The 16,790-nt window shown below is 40.9% G+C and overlaps 1 protein-coding gene across 8 annotated transcripts in view; it reads left to right on the top strand.

The window, feature by feature from the left end:
• MAST4 (microtubule associated serine/threonine kinase family member 4) overlaps nucleotides 1–16,790 on the top strand; it is a 286,627-nt gene that overhangs the window by 142,505 nt on the left and 127,332 nt on the right. For 3 of the 8 annotated variants that reach the window (XM_032095437.1, XM_032095433.1, XM_032095432.1), the window contains exon 1: nucleotides 13,503–13,819. The exons of the other annotated variants lie outside the window; for them this stretch is intronic. In XM_032095437.1, the coding sequence (XP_031951328.1) occupies nucleotides 13,773–13,819 (47 nt within the window). In that variant the 5' untranslated portion in view covers nucleotides 13,503–13,772. Of the gene's footprint in view, nucleotides 1–13,502; nucleotides 13,820–16,790 lie in introns of those variants that run through there. 8 annotated transcript variants of the gene reach the window in all.

Below are 16,790 nucleotides of genomic sequence, written 5' to 3'. Positions count from 1 at the left end.
TGGGAGATGGAGAGGTGGTGGAATTCAAAATTATACAAGTTAGAAAAGGGTTACAAGCATCGCAGGTCACTGGGCCTGATGGTGTTCCTGTAAAAGGCAGTATATATGCTAAAAATCGTAGTCATGTTAGACAATATCTCCATTGTAAGCTCCCCCTACAGTCTCCCTTTCCTAATCCCACCTTTCCCTTTTACCCTATGTCCTATTACCCCCAGTGTATTCCCAATCTGTTTTTTCACCCATGGTTTCCCTCACAAAACCATGCCTTTGCCAATTGTTTCCCCAAAAATCCCTTTCCAATGCCGAGTGGGGGATGAAAAGGGGGAGGGAAGAAATTAAACCCTCTCCTGCCTCAGCTTCCCCACAAAGCATGCTCAGAGAGTCCTGTCTCCCTTCTGTCAGCCCTAAGATGTTCCAGAGAATCTGTTTGGACATTTAGAGACTCAGGAGGGTGGGCTTGTTTTGTTTTGAAACCGTCCTTGTTGTTTTCAATGTTAAGTTTTACATCTCTTTTATTAAAAATAAACGGGTGAAATGTTGGGGTCTCCTCCCCCTGCCCTGTAGCCCTGGGAGAGGGGCCCTGAGGGCACAGACACGGGATTTCCCTGGCCCTGCTCAGTGTTGTTCCCCACTGGTTGTTCTGTGTTCCCCTGTGTGGCCAAGGACCCTCGGGTCCCGTGATTGAGCAGTTCCTCGGCAGAGCCCCGGCCATGCGGCTGGGGAAATAAACATCTCTGAAACATCTAGCAAGAATCTATCCATATATATTTCTTTTCCATGGCACTCCTGGTTTGATACATCGGGTTACAGTATCCCTGCTGTAACACCTTTTTAGCGGTAAATTCATGCTCACCTACTTGTGTGTGTGCATACATGTACACAACTTTTATCTACATGGGAAAAAATGTCAAATAGTGATGGTGATGACTTTTTTTGTGTATTTAAAAACTATTCAGATACACAACAATATTCTTAAAAATAACCTGCTTCCCTGGAGAAATAATGCCCAGAAAATGAAGCAGTCAGGCTTTAAAGCCTAATTGTGTAATGTGTCATTTATCTACTGTTGTTCTGTGACAGCTGTGGTGTCTAAGGAATGTAAAGTGACCAGGTAGCATGTTTCTCCACAGTGTGCTGAGTGTGCTGTGCCCTGTTGGAGTTTTGTTTCAGCTACTTAGTCAAGGACAGGACAGGGTCAAGAATGAAAAATAATTTTAAGTAGTTCTTTATCAAAATATGATCAAACTTAAGCCACAGGGAAAAAGCAAAATTAAGTCAGCCTCTAGGGTCAGGTTTTGTAGGCATGCTGCAGAATTTCAGGATAGGAGAGTCACATGATTCTTGGTGGAAGCAAAGAAAATCAAGTATCTGGGTGCCTCCAAGCTTTGCCTACAGTAAAAAATGTTTGTACAGTAGGATAGTTTAAAATACTTTTATACATGGAAATAATTATTTTATAACGCATGAGGTTCATTCAACCTGGTTTGAGGGCCAGATCTTGTGGCTAATGGGTTACTGGTGATGTGAAAGCAGGTGCCAAGGTGCTAAAATAACTGAATCTCTACAAAGAAATTGCAGTAAAGATCTCATCAGTTCACTGCTAAAACTTGAATAGTCAACCTGACGAAACACAAGAGAGTAATGGGATGGAGGCCTGACAGATTGGCTATCCTGATGTTCTTGATTGTCCCATGTGACAGTCTGCGTCCCTGAGCAGCCTCTTCTGCTTGCAGTCTTTCTCACTGAACTGCTCACTCTCTGTCTGGGTTCTGCCCTTGTATCCTGCTTTATCCGTTGAACCAGGAACTCCTGGTTTTTGGTGGTGTTTCTGGTGGTTTTTGCAGTGTTTCTGTATACTTTGAAGCAGTAAAGCTTACAGTAAGAGTGTACAGAAAACACAAGGGGAATTTAATGGCTGGAAATGTGAGCTGCTGAAGCAAGGGCGTAGTGATGTCTGAGCATCAGGGTGGGGTCTAGGAGTAACTTAGTGTGTGAGTGCAGTAATTGTGTGATTAAATTCTGTCTGTCAGTGGCAAATGTGATAGATGGATATATGCATTTTAAAATCAGCATTGCCTGTGTCTTCTTGTTTGTTTTGTGAACAGAAGTTGCATTCTTAGCGAGTAGAATTATGTCTTTGATTTTGTTCCAGTAAAATTTTAAAATTGTATCACATACACAAAAAGAACAAATGACCATATAACCACCTGTTTTATTCCGCTGCCTGAGAAAGTACTTATGCATTGAGGAAGCTGGCAGAAGAACATCATGTGGGTAATCACTGCTAGTCAGCACAGCTTGAATTTCTAATAGTAAACCTTGAAAACCTGACTTACTGAAGCAGCTTCTTGTTCACCATTTTTTTCCCCAGTGTCATTAATTTCAGGAAGTTCCGTTTTCTTCAGTTAACGAATGTCTGAAATTTGTTAAAAAGAATTGTTTGTCTGAAAGGAATTGTTCTGATGAATTGCATGATCTAGGCTGCTGTATGCTGCGCTGATGAATTGAGGGGTTTTTTTGCACTGATGGTGCAAAGTTTTGAATAATCTCTTAATCTACAGAGAGAGCTTCCTGAGGCTCCTAGTGTGCAGTTCCTAGTGTGCACAGATATTTAGCCTCTGTAGGATTGGAACCTTGGATTGGGCTTTGAGAAGAGAGTGCGTGATGGCTTGATGAACCTGTGCTGTGCTTAAAGAATTGTAATGAGAGGTGAGGGTTTGGTTTTATGTTGGTGGTTTGGTTTTTTTGGTTTTTTTTTGGTTGGTTGGTTGGTTTGTGTTTTTTTTTAATGGAGTTTAAAGGTGAGGTATCGACTACAAATAAATGTTTGGTTTTACGTTAAGAAAAGAAGCACTCAGATTTTTCTGCACAATATGTTTTTTCCTCTGGTGCCAGTAGTATCACCTGTATTCTAAGTATCTGCTCTCAGAAAGAAGGAGGCAGTTGCTGAACATAAGGAATCTGCCTGCCTTGCATTTTCAGTTAGGCATTCTGCCATTACACATTTTCCCTTGAAATTTTTCAGTATTACTGCCATTCCATTATGTAAAGTATAGGCTGACTTTCTACACGTCACGAATCACAATCATAAAATCCCAGTGAGCCACTTCTGTTTTGTCTCAGAGGAGGAGGGAAGTATTTTTTCTCCTCACTCTTTCCTATGAAATACAGACTTGAGCATTTTTTATTACTGTTAGTATTCTAAACCAGTACTGTTGCTTATCATAAAGGACATTAATGTATTTGTTACTGTCATAGACAGACTTGTAGGTTTTAGAGCGGCCAGATGACAGTGTGGCAGCAGGGCCTCTGTTGGCCATAGCTGGGAGTGTAGCCTGCTCTACTGTTAGGTTGTACTGGCTGTGTCTTTTATATTTTGTGAGCATATGGCATAATGTTTGTGGCTGTGGCCATTTTTGCCCCTACCAGCACTCCTGTCTCTATCTAAAACTTGTGAATCCTGTTAGATTCTTTCCACCTTACTCTCTGCTTGCCTCCCTTCCCCATGGGAGCTACGGGTCATGCTTACTCTCTTAGGAAGTTTTGTTGACTGAATGCAGTCCTTTGCATGCTCTGTTTTGCTGGAGGTTTTCCATTTGGCTTTCCAGCCTGTGTGTAATGCCAAGTGCCTTCCTTGCAGGTGTGTTCTCTGGGATAGAACAGTGGAGAGCTGGGGCAGAGGTCCTGAATCAGGTTTAGGCTTGCAGAACTCACTCTGTGGTCATAGTTTTCATATGGGGATAGGCATGCCAAGACCCTGGTTGCCAAATGCTTTGTGTATGGGAGGATGGGCGATGGCTCCTGGGAGTAAACTGAGGGGCAGGCAGCAGGTACAGTTCTTGCAGAGGGGTTGATGGCTCACTGTAAGGCTGGAGCTTGCAGAAACTGAATAACTCACTTTAGCCAAAAGCATGGACAACAGGAAGGTGAGTGGCTTCTGCAGCAGCCTGAAGAGGAAAGAGGGAGATGGATGGCAGCACGACAGAGCTCTTCTTTTGTAGCTTTGGAGAAGGAAAATATTGAATTGGCGTGATACCGTTCTGTTCCACCAGGGCTAATCAATGAGCTCTGCCTCTGTGTAGTCTTTAACCAGTCTTTGCTCACTGAGACAAGGCAGCAGCCAACCTGGCATTAGCACACATTCCTTCCTTTTATGTGCTCTTCTCTGCTATCTCTGTCCTCTTGTCTTATCTCCCAAATATTGTAGGGTTTCTGCTTCTCTGTCACATTTTTGCCTAGCAAGCCAGTCAGGCTTAGACCTGTGAGGTGTGTTTTAACAGATCTCACAGGCATGTGAAAAGTTTAGAAAGGGTGCTGGGGATAAGTGGATCCGCATTATTGCCGTGCTTGTCTGAAAAGGGTAGCAGATAACTACCACAGGGAGCAAGTGGATCTAAAAGGCTGACACAGGGAGTTTCTTACTTTATATTCATTGTGTGTTGACTGCCACAGTGCAAAAGGCAGTGTAATTGCATATAATCACATTTCCTCAAATCCCAGTGGCTTCACTCATGAATGTTTAGTGTGGTCATGCCCCTAAGCAGTGAAGGCAAGCATGCTGTTTGATACAAACATGCTACTGCAGGTGCTCCTAACATGGGGATGAGTGTGTTGCTGGAAGCAAGTAACTTCCTGCTGTTCTAGCCTGAATGGAAAAGTTCTCTTCAGCCTTCGTAAAAGTTGTGCAGGGAACATAGACATTGGGAATGCTTTTTTCCCCTCTGCTACATGGTACTACTTTGCTGACAGGTGACTGGACACATACCCCACTTCAACACAGCATGTGGTGGAAACAGGATTAAATCAGCCATGTTTACGTTCATGCGTAGGTATGGCCTTGAGACCCAGCCTCATCTATTCTGTGATTCTTCTTGAGTATCATTGAGATGCTGCTGAAAATGAGCTTTTACAGATCATTGTAGTATTTTGTGAATTCTTGTTTCCTAGATTCTCCTTGGAGACATGTAAAATGTTTTAATTTGCATTTAAAAATATGGCTGTTTTTACAGTTGACATACCTGTCAGAAGTACCAAGAATATACCCACATATATTCAGAAAGCTTTTAGATTCTTGCTCTATAAATCACAACTTTGCTGGCTTTTTTTAAAGCCAAGTTTTACCAGTAAGCCATACCAGCAAATAAATGTGTCTTGGTGGGGTGAAAGCATGTGAGACATTGCCACTTTTGAGAGCTTTTTGCTGTGTTGCTTGTAGGGTAGAAACACTAAGCAGGAAATTACACTGGGCTGCAGGTGTAATGAACCTGGTTGACTGGCTTTAGTCATTATTTTTCATTAGTGACCTAGGTGATAGAACAGATGGTGTTTATGAAGTTTGCAGCAGACAACAAGCTGGGAAGAATGCAAGTATATTGGAGAACAGTATGGGGTTCCAAAATCTTTCTGACAACCTGGAAAAAATATACCAAGTAAAATAGAACTTCTTACTCCTACAGAAAATACTCTGTTTTTCAAATGCAAGGTAGTTGAATAGGTGTTAGTTTGCAGAAGAGATCTGTGAGGTTTAATGTACGACAGTTGCTGTTGGAGGGCAGTGGGTATCTTGTGCTGGGAAGCTGATACTTTGAGCTGTAAAGCATGCAGCATTATTCTATCCCACAAGGAACTTACAAGGCCTTATATTGGAGTGCTGTGTGTTGAGGTGGATCAGCTGCTTTGAATATGTGATGTCGTATACGGAAAAATATTTACCATGCTGGGGTTATTTATTTTTGAGAAGGGAAAGCTGAGGGTTGTTCATGAAAGTCTTCCAGTGTGTGGATATCTGCCATGAGTGGGAAGTAAAAGTGTTTTCTGTGTTATTGGGGTGTACAGCTAGATGTAGTGTGTTTAAATTGGAATGAGGGGGATTCATCTCAGACACAGTTGAAGCAGTGTCTGAACAGTGAAGCAGAGGAGTCCGTACCTGGGAGTGTTGTGAAATTGCTATCAGTTTTTAAGAACAGATGAGACAAACATCTGACTGGAGCAATAGGGATATTACAGGTATAATGTACCTCTCTTGGGGAAGGAAAATAGGATCGCTTGACTTTTCTAGCTCTCTTTATAAATTGTCATTACATCCGTGGGATTATATGCCCAAACTTTCTGCTGAAACTTGATTCCATATATTAAGTGTCTGCTTTCATGGAAGAAAATACTGTCTCATGACAGACAACATTAATCATTTGTACTCTTCTGTAATGACAGAATTCCCTGTAGAAATGTTTAAACAGCTTTACGTAAGCATAAGACAGATCAACAAAAAGGACACAAACTTCAAACTTCTTGAGGCTTATTTTTTGGGAAAGACTCTTTCAGCTGCTCACCTCCATTTGGAGCACTTGCCTGCTGCTGTTTGTCTAATGACAAGACAAAGAGAGAACCAAAAAGAGAACCAGAAGGTGAACTAAAAAAAAAACCCTAAAAATTGAAGCATACATGCGGTGGCCTTACAGAATTGTTGGGGAGACTCTTCTGCAGGCATATATATATGTGTTCGTGTGCATGATAGGGCCTTGATAAGGAATCAGTTATCAACCAGCCAAAACAGAGCTTGGTAACTGTGTAGGTACATATTAGTTGTTGAGAGATGGGTGTAAGGTTTTGGGAGAATCCAGCTGCAGACTGGACTATGGAATAATGAAATTTCCTGTTTGTGCTTAACTTTTTGAAGGAGATATTCAGATACCATCATGATCTTTAAAAACTATTCAATAGATGGTTTTTATGTTTTCGAGGTTTTTTACATTTTCATTCTTTGGATGAAAAAGTACATACAGGAAAGTTAAATGGCATCAATTAGCACTGAAATATAGCTTAAATGAAGACTAGATAAACAAATGCTCATTAGAAGCCTGGGTTTGGCTTATCCCTGTGTAACAAGGGTCTTGACTTTAAAAAGAACAACTGTTTAAACCTTGTGTAATGTAGAACTCTTCAGAAAGTAGATCTATTTTTGCCTCTAATTTTTTAATGCTTTTTTTTTTCCTTGAAAGGCAGTGCAGATTGAGACCATAATTATTACTAACATGTAATTTCTCAAGCTTTTTACAGTTTTAGTATTAGCTTAAAGTCCTTTGACATGAGTATTAGTTAAGCTATTTTTATTGCTTCCTAATTTTTGTTTTAATTTTTTTTTATTCTTACAGCATGTGAAATATGCTAGGAGATAGTCCAAATCTGAAGTAGCCACTTGTCTTGGTTTGAAAGACAGTTGTCTGCTAAGGAAAGGCAGGGGCCCCCCTTGGAATGGCAGATGCAACCCCCCCCCTTCCCTCCGAGTTATTATAATTTTGAAATCAAGGGGCTTTCAGGCAAAGATATGAGGAACAGGAATAACAGTTCTTTACTATTATATATCTATATGTGTATAACAAGGCAAACAAACAACAATAACTATGGCAGTAACAGCGAACAATCACAAACCCAGTCCCAGCCTTCTCGGCTGTCGGGCCCTTTCCCCTCGGGTGCAGTTCCGCTCGCAGCCGGCAGGGGCGCTGGCGGCTCCCGGTGAGCAGGGCAGGTGCGATGGTTCCCCCGCGGCTGCAGGGGGCGCTCCGGAGCGAGCTCGGGGAGCACGCGGCACCGGTGCCCTGGGATCCCGGGAAGGGATGGAACAAAGGCTTCACAAACCCCTGGGCAGCCGATCCCGGCGTCCGGCCGGACCCTCGGGAACAGCAGGCTGGAACGGCAGGGACGAGCACAAATCCCGGATGGCAGACAAGATGTATCCAAACGGGGAACCCCCCGGAGGTCTGGGCAGGCTGGGCGAGCAGGGCTACAACGCAGCAAAGGCTCGAAGCAACGGCGGGGCAGAGTGGCCACAGCCTGGCTCCCAGCAGGGTAGGGAAGGCGGGCTGGGGATCCTGGGGCTTCTCTAGCAGAAGGAAAAGCAGCCCAAGAAAGCAGCCTCCCTCTCTGTCCAAATGCTGGAGACCGACTGCCCACACACCCAGGTGAAACAAAAGAGTAGCCAGATGCGCCCCACCCCGTAGCCACCTCTTTTGTTTTTCTTAAGTACCCAGCCATTTGTCCCCCTAGCACCATGTATGGTGAAAATTCCTTTAAAGGAAAAAAAAACCCCAGGAGAGCTCCTAAAACCCCAACACTGCTCTGGGAGTTTGCCGTTAAAAAAAAAAAAAAAAAAAAATGCAAAGGGTGTGCTGTGCCATTGTATTGATTTTGTATGGAATGTTATTTTTGAGCTTTCAGAGGCAGGTGCAAAAGTGATGCTGCCTTGTTGAGGGAGATGGGAGACTGGTGGAATACGAGGAAGGCTACTTTAACTGATTTAGATGGCACCTCTTGCTGGTGTCATCTATGGTAATAGTTCAGGTGATATTTAGACAAAGAATAGGGAACTTTTCCTCTCGTTTTTTGGCAGGTACCTTCATTATTTTTATGTGTCTTCTGAGCTCTCAAAGTTGCAGGACCAGTCAATATGAGTCCTGTTTTAACTAAAATGCATCTGTTCTGCACACAAGGAGGCTATCCTGGCTGTAAGGAAAGTTTAAGACTTTAACCTGTTGAAACTCACTGTGGAAGAATGGAAGTGAGTGATGTTGCAGACAGATTTTGCTGGATCTTGGCTGGTCGATCTTTATTGATTCCTTTTGTCTGCAATATTTTTGGATCAATGGTTTTAGTTAAGATTTTCAATGTGACAACCCGTTGCTGGCTTAACTTACTAAGGAGGTCTACACAGCAGTTCCATTATTTCTAATGTTTAATTAACATTGCTAATAAACACATTCTTTTGATCCATTCTGTTTTTTAATACAGACAATACCATAGAGATATCAGCAGAATATACAATTAATTTATAAAAAGTTATTAAAACATATTTGAGTTTAATAGACTGCTTTTTGGAACTATAATTTTAAAACAACTCCCTTGCAGAATAGTGAGAGTTAAAGCCCTGAGTAGACACTGGCATGTTTTGCAAGACCACTTAGTCTTTTACTGTGTATTCCAGTGACACATTAGTAAAATGTGTTATTGTAAATTGCTTACTGGTGTCAGATTTATGGATATGCCTGTAAATGTCAATAGATCCGTGATGTTGAAACTTAACAGGACTTAGGGCTGTATGGGTTTGTCTAGTATGTCATTCTGTCGTGGCGTACCAAACAGTCATGCCCCTACCCTGGGAGCTCATAGTGCTATGTGCTGGCATGTATTGAACACAGATAACCCAGGGACATGCAGGTTCTACCAAAGTCTGCCCATTGCCCTGCAGTGACAAGGAATTTATTTCTGCATGCCACGCTGAGCCCATTGTGCAAACTGAGCTTTTGGGTGTGAGCGAATGCAGACACTTTCTGTCATTCACATCCACTTCCTCCCTTCCCCAGGGAAACCAACAGGACAGCCAGCCTCCTCCTCGTGATGTAATCTGACCAAGATGAAATATTCCTTGCAACTGCAAATTGGGCAGTTACTGTGAGTTACAGCATATGAACAAGACATACCAGACAGGGATCTAAGGAAAAGGATTGCTTTCACCATCTGGTATTGCTTCCTTAGCTGTGACCTCTCTGAAATACTTGTGGGGAAACTAGGAAGTAGCCAAATAACCCTGAATAAACTGGCCAGTTAGATCAATATGAAGAACACTTTCTGGTGCTTTCTGGCAGATAGCTAAAGGATGAGGTTTGCTTTATACACGTTGTGTTGGTCAGTCTATTGACTGAGGCAAAGGTAACAAATGGGAAGATTTGTATTTCAGACATTTTTGTGTGTAGTTATAATATGCCCAGCCATGCTGTGTTGATAGAATGCGAAAAGAGGTTGGGTGTGTGTTTTTTACCCCATTTATCTTGTGCTGTGTTTTGTGTCTCACTGATGCCAAGAGGCAGTGTTGCACTCAACTGCTTCTGCATCATTCCTGCTAGAACTTCTTTATAAACTATGGTGCTCAAAGTGAAGCAGCTGTGCTTGCTGGAAATCCATAAATGTCTGAGTGGATGTGCTAAACAGATTAGATGACAGAAATTCAGGTGAAATGATCTTTTTTTTAAGGACTATGACAGAAAGGTGTCATTATTCTTTGAGAGTTGATTACTAACCCTTGAATACCTTTGGAAAACATTAGCCAAGAGGGTATGCAAGAACCAAAGGATGCACTGACTTATTAATTATCTTAGTGTAATTGTTGTTAAATGTTACAGAATAATGAAAGCCAGTGGCATCTGCACTGTTAATGGTATTATTCTGTTACCATTATTTAAGGGGAAAAAGCAAGAATAGTCAACCTCTGCAGAAGAGAGGGGCCTTGAAAGCATATAATATTAACAACTGTGCTATCTTTCTGGTTTGTGTTTCAAGAAAATAAATATTCCTCTGTGCTTTTCTGGTTTTGCTGGGTTTTAATCAGGTGTCTGAGATTACCAAACCAGAAAGACCTCACTAAAGATGTATATGAATAATGTGAGCCATGTTTTCTTATATTGTACTTTTAAAATTGCTTTTCAAGCTCTTAAACTAGCTAAGAGGATACCAGGGTTTGCATTTGCGAAGGAATACAATGCTTACAGTCCTTCAGTTCTGTTAGTGACTTTTTGTTTGGAAGTCTTTCCAGATGAGAAATTTTCTTTAACAGAAGTTGTGTCAACATAGGCAGCATCTGCCAGAATTTTCAGGTTAATCTACATTTAGCTTTTGTAGTAGCTTTTGAATAAGCCTTCTTTTTAACTTCCGCTTCGTTCCTCAACTCTGTGTTGGTGAGATGAAATCTAAGAAGTGCAAAATTAAGAGCAAACAGATGTTTTGATCAAAGTTGAAGTCAGCTTTTACTTGCAAGGCTTTATCTAGTTAAATTGCTGCAGTTTTTTACCCCCAGATGCATGAAGCAGATCCCGCAAAAACTGTAAGACTGCAACAGTGAGAAAAATTTGGTCTTGTACTCTGGATTCATCTCTCTTTTTCAGTAAATCACAATTTTCTAAACTTCTGTCTGGATCAGGCAAAATGTATAGGAGAAGAATTTTCAAACTCAGGCTATAGCTCAATCTCAGTTTAGAATAATTTACCTTTTATGTAATGTGAGGTGCTTGCATGAGTCAGCTCAGGAAAGATTTATCATGGTCACAAAAGAGCCCTTAGATGCAATTGTTTAAGTGCCCATACCCGACTGCCAGTCCCACTCAGTTTCCTTTTAGACAAGACAAGCTGTTAGTCTTATCTTCTGCAGGTAAAATGAACTAAATGCCCAACTGTTATGTTTCACAAAGTAGTGTTTAGTGACAGACTACTCCTTTGCATGTGGAGGAAAAGACAAACAAAAAAAAGGCCTTTGTTGTGGACTTCTGTTCACCTCAGCATTAAAATTGGCCTTATGGAAGTAGTGTGTAAAATTTATATTGCAATTTTGATGGAGGCATGCCTTCACCTCCAGAGCTTGTTCTTTTGCTGTTTTGTTTACAGAAATACTTCTGGTGCCATCCTGATTAAGTGGAGTTGGCTGTCCTCCTCAACGTGTTAATGCTGTCTCCTATTCTTTGTGCCTTTAATGAAAATATAACAATTTTATAGAACAACAAATAGTACTTTGGTGTTACATGTGCATGTGCTTACATAGCTAACAGAATGGAGTACTAAACTAAAGGTTAGTATGCACAAAGTTAAACCCTTGAACATCATTTAATGCTTAACTTAAACTGTACATATCTGGTGTGCACACAGTCACAGTTAACCCGTCAGATTTTTCTATCTCCATTAGAAACAGAACTTTTCAGCAACTGAGGAAGTATTATGTACAAAAGATATTTTTATCACAGGATTTTTATGAGAACAAATCTTGGTTTGAGAGGTGCTGAGCAATGGGAATAGGGAGCTGCCTGTTCTTGGTAGCAGGGGGAGAGCCAGGAACCTGTGTCTGTACTATCCCATACTCTGTTACACTCTCATGTTGAATTTTTGTTCTTAAAAGGTTGTCTCCAATCTCACAATGAAAAGGCACGGGCAGCTCACCGGATAGTTTGAGTGTCAGAGTTGTTTGATTGTTGGACAGTTGATTCTTCTACTGTGTTTTTCAATTTTGAGAATATCTTCAAAAATTGGTGTTTTGCTTGTGTATCTGAGTAAAATGTGAAAAACCTGTCTGAAAGTGCTGTTCAGAGTTGGGCACCCAGCTGATCTTTATGCCCTTGCACATCTTGCATTCACCCATTGTGGTCAGCGAGCCTGAATTTAACTTCTTAGATTTCATTCTTTCTCTTTCTTTTGGGAGGTAGGAGAATATAGAATTACTGAGATTGCTTACAGGATACTTGCTGGGACCTCAAGTTAATATTCAGAATCTAGGTGTCTGTTATGTTTTAAAAATTCAAATGCATAGTTCTGTTTATCCTTTAGGTTTGTTTTCAGTGTCTTAAATGAAGGCTCCAGGTAATACATAACGTAAATTTAAAATACCTTTAGTAGAAATATGTAGGAGACATAAGAGATGTAATTGAGAATTTAATTATTCATTTTTAATGTGTGGTTGAAAGAGCAGTCAGGTTCACCAAATCCAGTTCAGCAGTTTCCATAACTAGAAGATTTCCCTCTGTGTCTGAAACCTCGTCCCTGTGAGCTCACTAATTTCTTCCAAAATTAAGCTAAGGACCCAAAAAGCAGCAGCTTCATCTGGTCCTGTATTTTGACTCATCTGTAGAAATTGCACAGAGCAGGTCCAGAGCTCTGGCAAAAAATAAAATAATGTGGTTGACTTTATTATATTGTGTACAGGAAATGTAGGTGGGTGAGATAAAAGATTCTAGCTCCTAAAGTACTAAAAATAAGTACTTGCACTTTGCTTTTCCTGGTCTTGTATAGAGCATTGAAAAATTGCTAATCCTCATGAAACAATTCACAGTATTTGTTTTTTAGAATTGTAATCTCAGAATAAGAGAGAGTACATAAAAGAGGAATATAATTCAATTACACCCAAAATCCCACATAGCAGCACTGATCTAAAACTGTATAAAGTGTTGTGTAGTCATTTACTTTTAAATGATGCTACCTGTAATGCTGAAATTAATACACTTTTCTGCAATTTCTAGGTTTGGCTCTCACCCTTAATATAAACTATAAATGATTTCCCTTTAAAATTCAGGTGCAGATGTGACAGAGAACTGAATGATGACTTCTCCTTTTGTATTAACCTTTGTGTTACATGAATGTATTTGTTCTCAAAAGCCTTGGCCATTAATTTTCTCCATTAAAGGAGAAGCGCCTATTTTTCATTCAGCAGTTTGCTGTTCTATTACTGCAGAAACTGTTTACCACGGAAAGGGATAATGTGACTTAAAGAAGATGGCTCAATCCTATTTGGCACTATCGGAGGGGGTGGCGGATGTTGGACATTTGCCGAGAGAAACTGTGTTAAGCACAGCGTCTGTTTTGCGCGGTGGGCTGGCGTAGCCAGGGGGACCACTCCATCCTCTGAGGTGCAGCGTGTGTGTGTCTCTGTGTGTGTGTGCGTGTGCCGGCGCAGTGGTTGCTACTGCGGAATTCCGGGGATGAATTACTTGATGTGCACAACTGAAGGTGCCGTTCGCTCCGCTAAAGCGGTGCGGCGTGTGCTGCCACTAACCTGAGAGAGGCAGCCTGCAGCTCTTCGTGACAGCTCGAGGTGGAAGGACCCCAACTTGCGGTCCTCCCCCCCTCTCCCAAGGGATCCTTAGTCCATTCCTTTATAGTGGTTCATTTGGCTCTCTGTCATCGCCAGAATGCTGCCCGTGAATGTGTGTCATGATTTCAATAGAGTGTGGTAACACATAACAGCAATGAAAGCCCAGCGGGAGAGGCTACAAATTCCAGGGCTGACCTTGGAGTAAGTATTGTCTGTCTTTAATATCTTAATGGTTTCTGCATGATGCTGGCTTTTGTGCAGTCAGGAGCTTTTAACATACGTTTGTGCTGACAGCCTGGGAGCACTGCAGCTCCAGGTTGAAGGAACATGTTTTCAATGCATTGCAGTTGGTTTCAGGAAATGTGTGAGCCTGGAGCCAGGATATTGCAGTGTGTTTGGAAAAAAAGCCTTTCTGCATATTTAAAGTTACTGAATCTCAGTGCATGAAGCATCCTGTCAGTTTGTAGGGGAAGAATCTGTCAGTAGGCCATGGTGTCTGTCTTTCTCTTCAGCTCTCTGTTGCTTTTTGTTTATCCTGGTGCTGCCTTTTAGAAAGGCCTCTTTCTGTGCTGAATAATAGAGAGCACTGCAAGAAATTGAAGCATTATAAAAATGCTGTTTGTGAAAATTCATCAGGAGCAAGGCGTATTTTACATACGTAACTGCACTAATGACCTGTATTGACATTCTGGAGGATTCCTGATAGTTTCTGCAGTAAGTATGTTTACCTAATTTAGCAATGTGTTTACTTGTACTTGCTTAAAACTGATTAACTAATTTGTGTGCTTTCAGCTATTTAGAGAGTAGCTAAATGAAAACGTGTAATTTTGATGTATAGTGATAGTAAGTATAGGCTTTTCTTCATAAATGCCAGCATATGTTTATCCAAGATATGTTAGTCAAAGCCAAGTTTTTATTTCTATACATACATACATACATACCTACCTGTAGTCTACACTAACATGTCAGGTATGTATGTATGCATGTTACAGCCACCATGGGAACTTGCTAATTTTACCTAGGTAAATTGATACGGTTACGTCAGATCCTTTAGTATTCCCTGGGACTGCCCCATTCTTGCTGGATTAAAAAAAAAATCCAACAAAACCCTGAATGCTGCAGATGCATGCGGTGAAGTTATTTAGCTATGAAAGGTATTACCTCAGCATTTGCCATGTGTTAAAGACAGGGTTGTAGGTAAGTGTGCAGCGTAGCAAATAATTTATTCTAATAATCAAATGAAGGTGACAGAGCACTTTATTCCAAGGAACAAATGTAGATGTCATACTGGTTCCCCAGAACTACATTTGTGAAATGTCTCAGAAATTCTGCATTTCAGTCAGGCATCCTCTGGTAAGAGCAGTGTGTGTTAGCTGTGGGCAGGCTAACCTCTAGATATTTTTCTGAAAAAACCAGCATTGCTAATTTCTCATGAGTTTTGGAGGAGAGGTCTTATCAGAGATCTCATTAAAATGGTTTCCATGAATAATTGATAATTATACTTTTTTTGAGATGTGGCAATTTAAATATTTTAAAATCAATCTTCACTGAATTATGTAATCATCATGTGAGAATAACATCACTAGCTGCAAAGGACGAAAAAGGATTCATGTTTTTTTAACGTGTGTGTGTGCTTTTGTAATATGAGGTAATTGTTTACTTCTTCCTCCTTTTTCACACTAACCCAACATAATTACACTTGCTTTGCCATATTTTTAAAATATTTAAAACTTACAAAATTAATAGTTACATTTTAAATTTAATATTGATCATTGTTTTGCTGAAATGTTGTCTGGATATATTTACTTTTTCCATATATTAGAATTTCTTTTGCCATCACCCTTGCTACTTTTTGAACTTGATTTACTTGTAGAGAAAAGAAAATATCATATTTTGGTTGCTGGCACATAATGATTTCCATAGAGTCATTCTCTCATGATTTGCCAGAGTTGAGTCAATGCAGACTTAAGTCATGTCTCCCAAATTGTTAATTGCAAACATTTAAAGAAGAGCATATCTGGGGGGAAAAAAATCCAATTTGTTCCTTGCACCCTGAGTCTCATGAATTTTCTTTCAGTAAAGTTTAAATGTTGGGACTAGAATTATGTTGTCTCCCTGAGAAACAAGTACAGTCTGTCTACTTTATATTCATTACTTGCAAAAAGCTGTTTGAAAGAATATTAAATCCAAAATAAAGCATTCCAAATTTAGTAAGTGTAAGAAGTAAGGCTGCCTGTCATGCACTGTGATAATTTGTTTTAACAGGTTTTTGTAGGTCTTAAAAAAGCAAAGCTGAAGAGCAAGTTCTGTAGAAGAACTGAATTGACACACCAGTATCATCGCTTGGTAGGAATTTTTAGATCCGTAGTACTAGCACATCTGATACTGGATGCCCTCAGAGTCTGTGCTATTACTGAGACTCTGATGTGTTACAGTAGTGAAAATGAGGAAGAATATGAGTAGCTACTAGCCAGTGCAAGACTTCCACTTGCTGTTTGTGAGTCATCCACTAGAGGAAGGGCGATGTCCTTTGCCATCGGGGATCCGTAGGGTTTGTTCACAGCAGAGTGAATTAGGGATCTCAGTATGGGGTTTGAAGTTAATATATTCTTCTTACTCAATTCCAGAGTTGCTTTCTTCATCTACTTTTAACTATTCTGGCTTTAGGAGATTTCTTGTCTCCAGTTGTTACTCGGTAGCAGTCCCCTTGCTCTCTCTTTGCTGCAGCCCATGGCTTTTGGCTAGCTGGTGCCAGTTCTCTTCTTCCTCCACCTGGACTATCTTTGGATCAGTTCCAGCTTCCCCTTGCTGCTTCTGGTCCTGATGGAAGCTGGTGGTGGTCTGCATCACCTGCCTCTGTCCACATCTTACCTTGCAGTGCTCCCTGGAACAGCAGTGCAAACACTGACGGTGCAGCACAGGATCGTTTCCCAGCCTACAGTCAGTGAGGGCCAAACTGACACATGGACAAAAGGGGGACAACTGGGGACAAACTACCAGCTCTGCTGCACCAGACCAACCGGCAGTGGAGATGGAAAGATAGTGCAGATAAAGCGTAGAAGTACGAAAACACTTTTTATAAGTCTGTACTTTACCGATCGTACAGAAACAATGATCCTTCCAGTGCATGTTGTGGCAGGTTAGTGCAGTGTAGTACAGATTGCCTCAGTGG

Source organism: Corvus moneduloides, chromosome Z (genome assembly GCF_009650955.1).
Source record: "Corvus moneduloides isolate bCorMon1 chromosome Z, bCorMon1.pri, whole genome shotgun sequence".
In the NCBI taxonomy this organism is placed as follows: Eukaryota; Metazoa; Chordata; class Aves; order Passeriformes; family Corvidae; genus Corvus; species Corvus moneduloides.
Note: the sequence above shows the minus strand (reverse complement) of the source record. Positions and strands in the feature narration are given on the sequence as shown.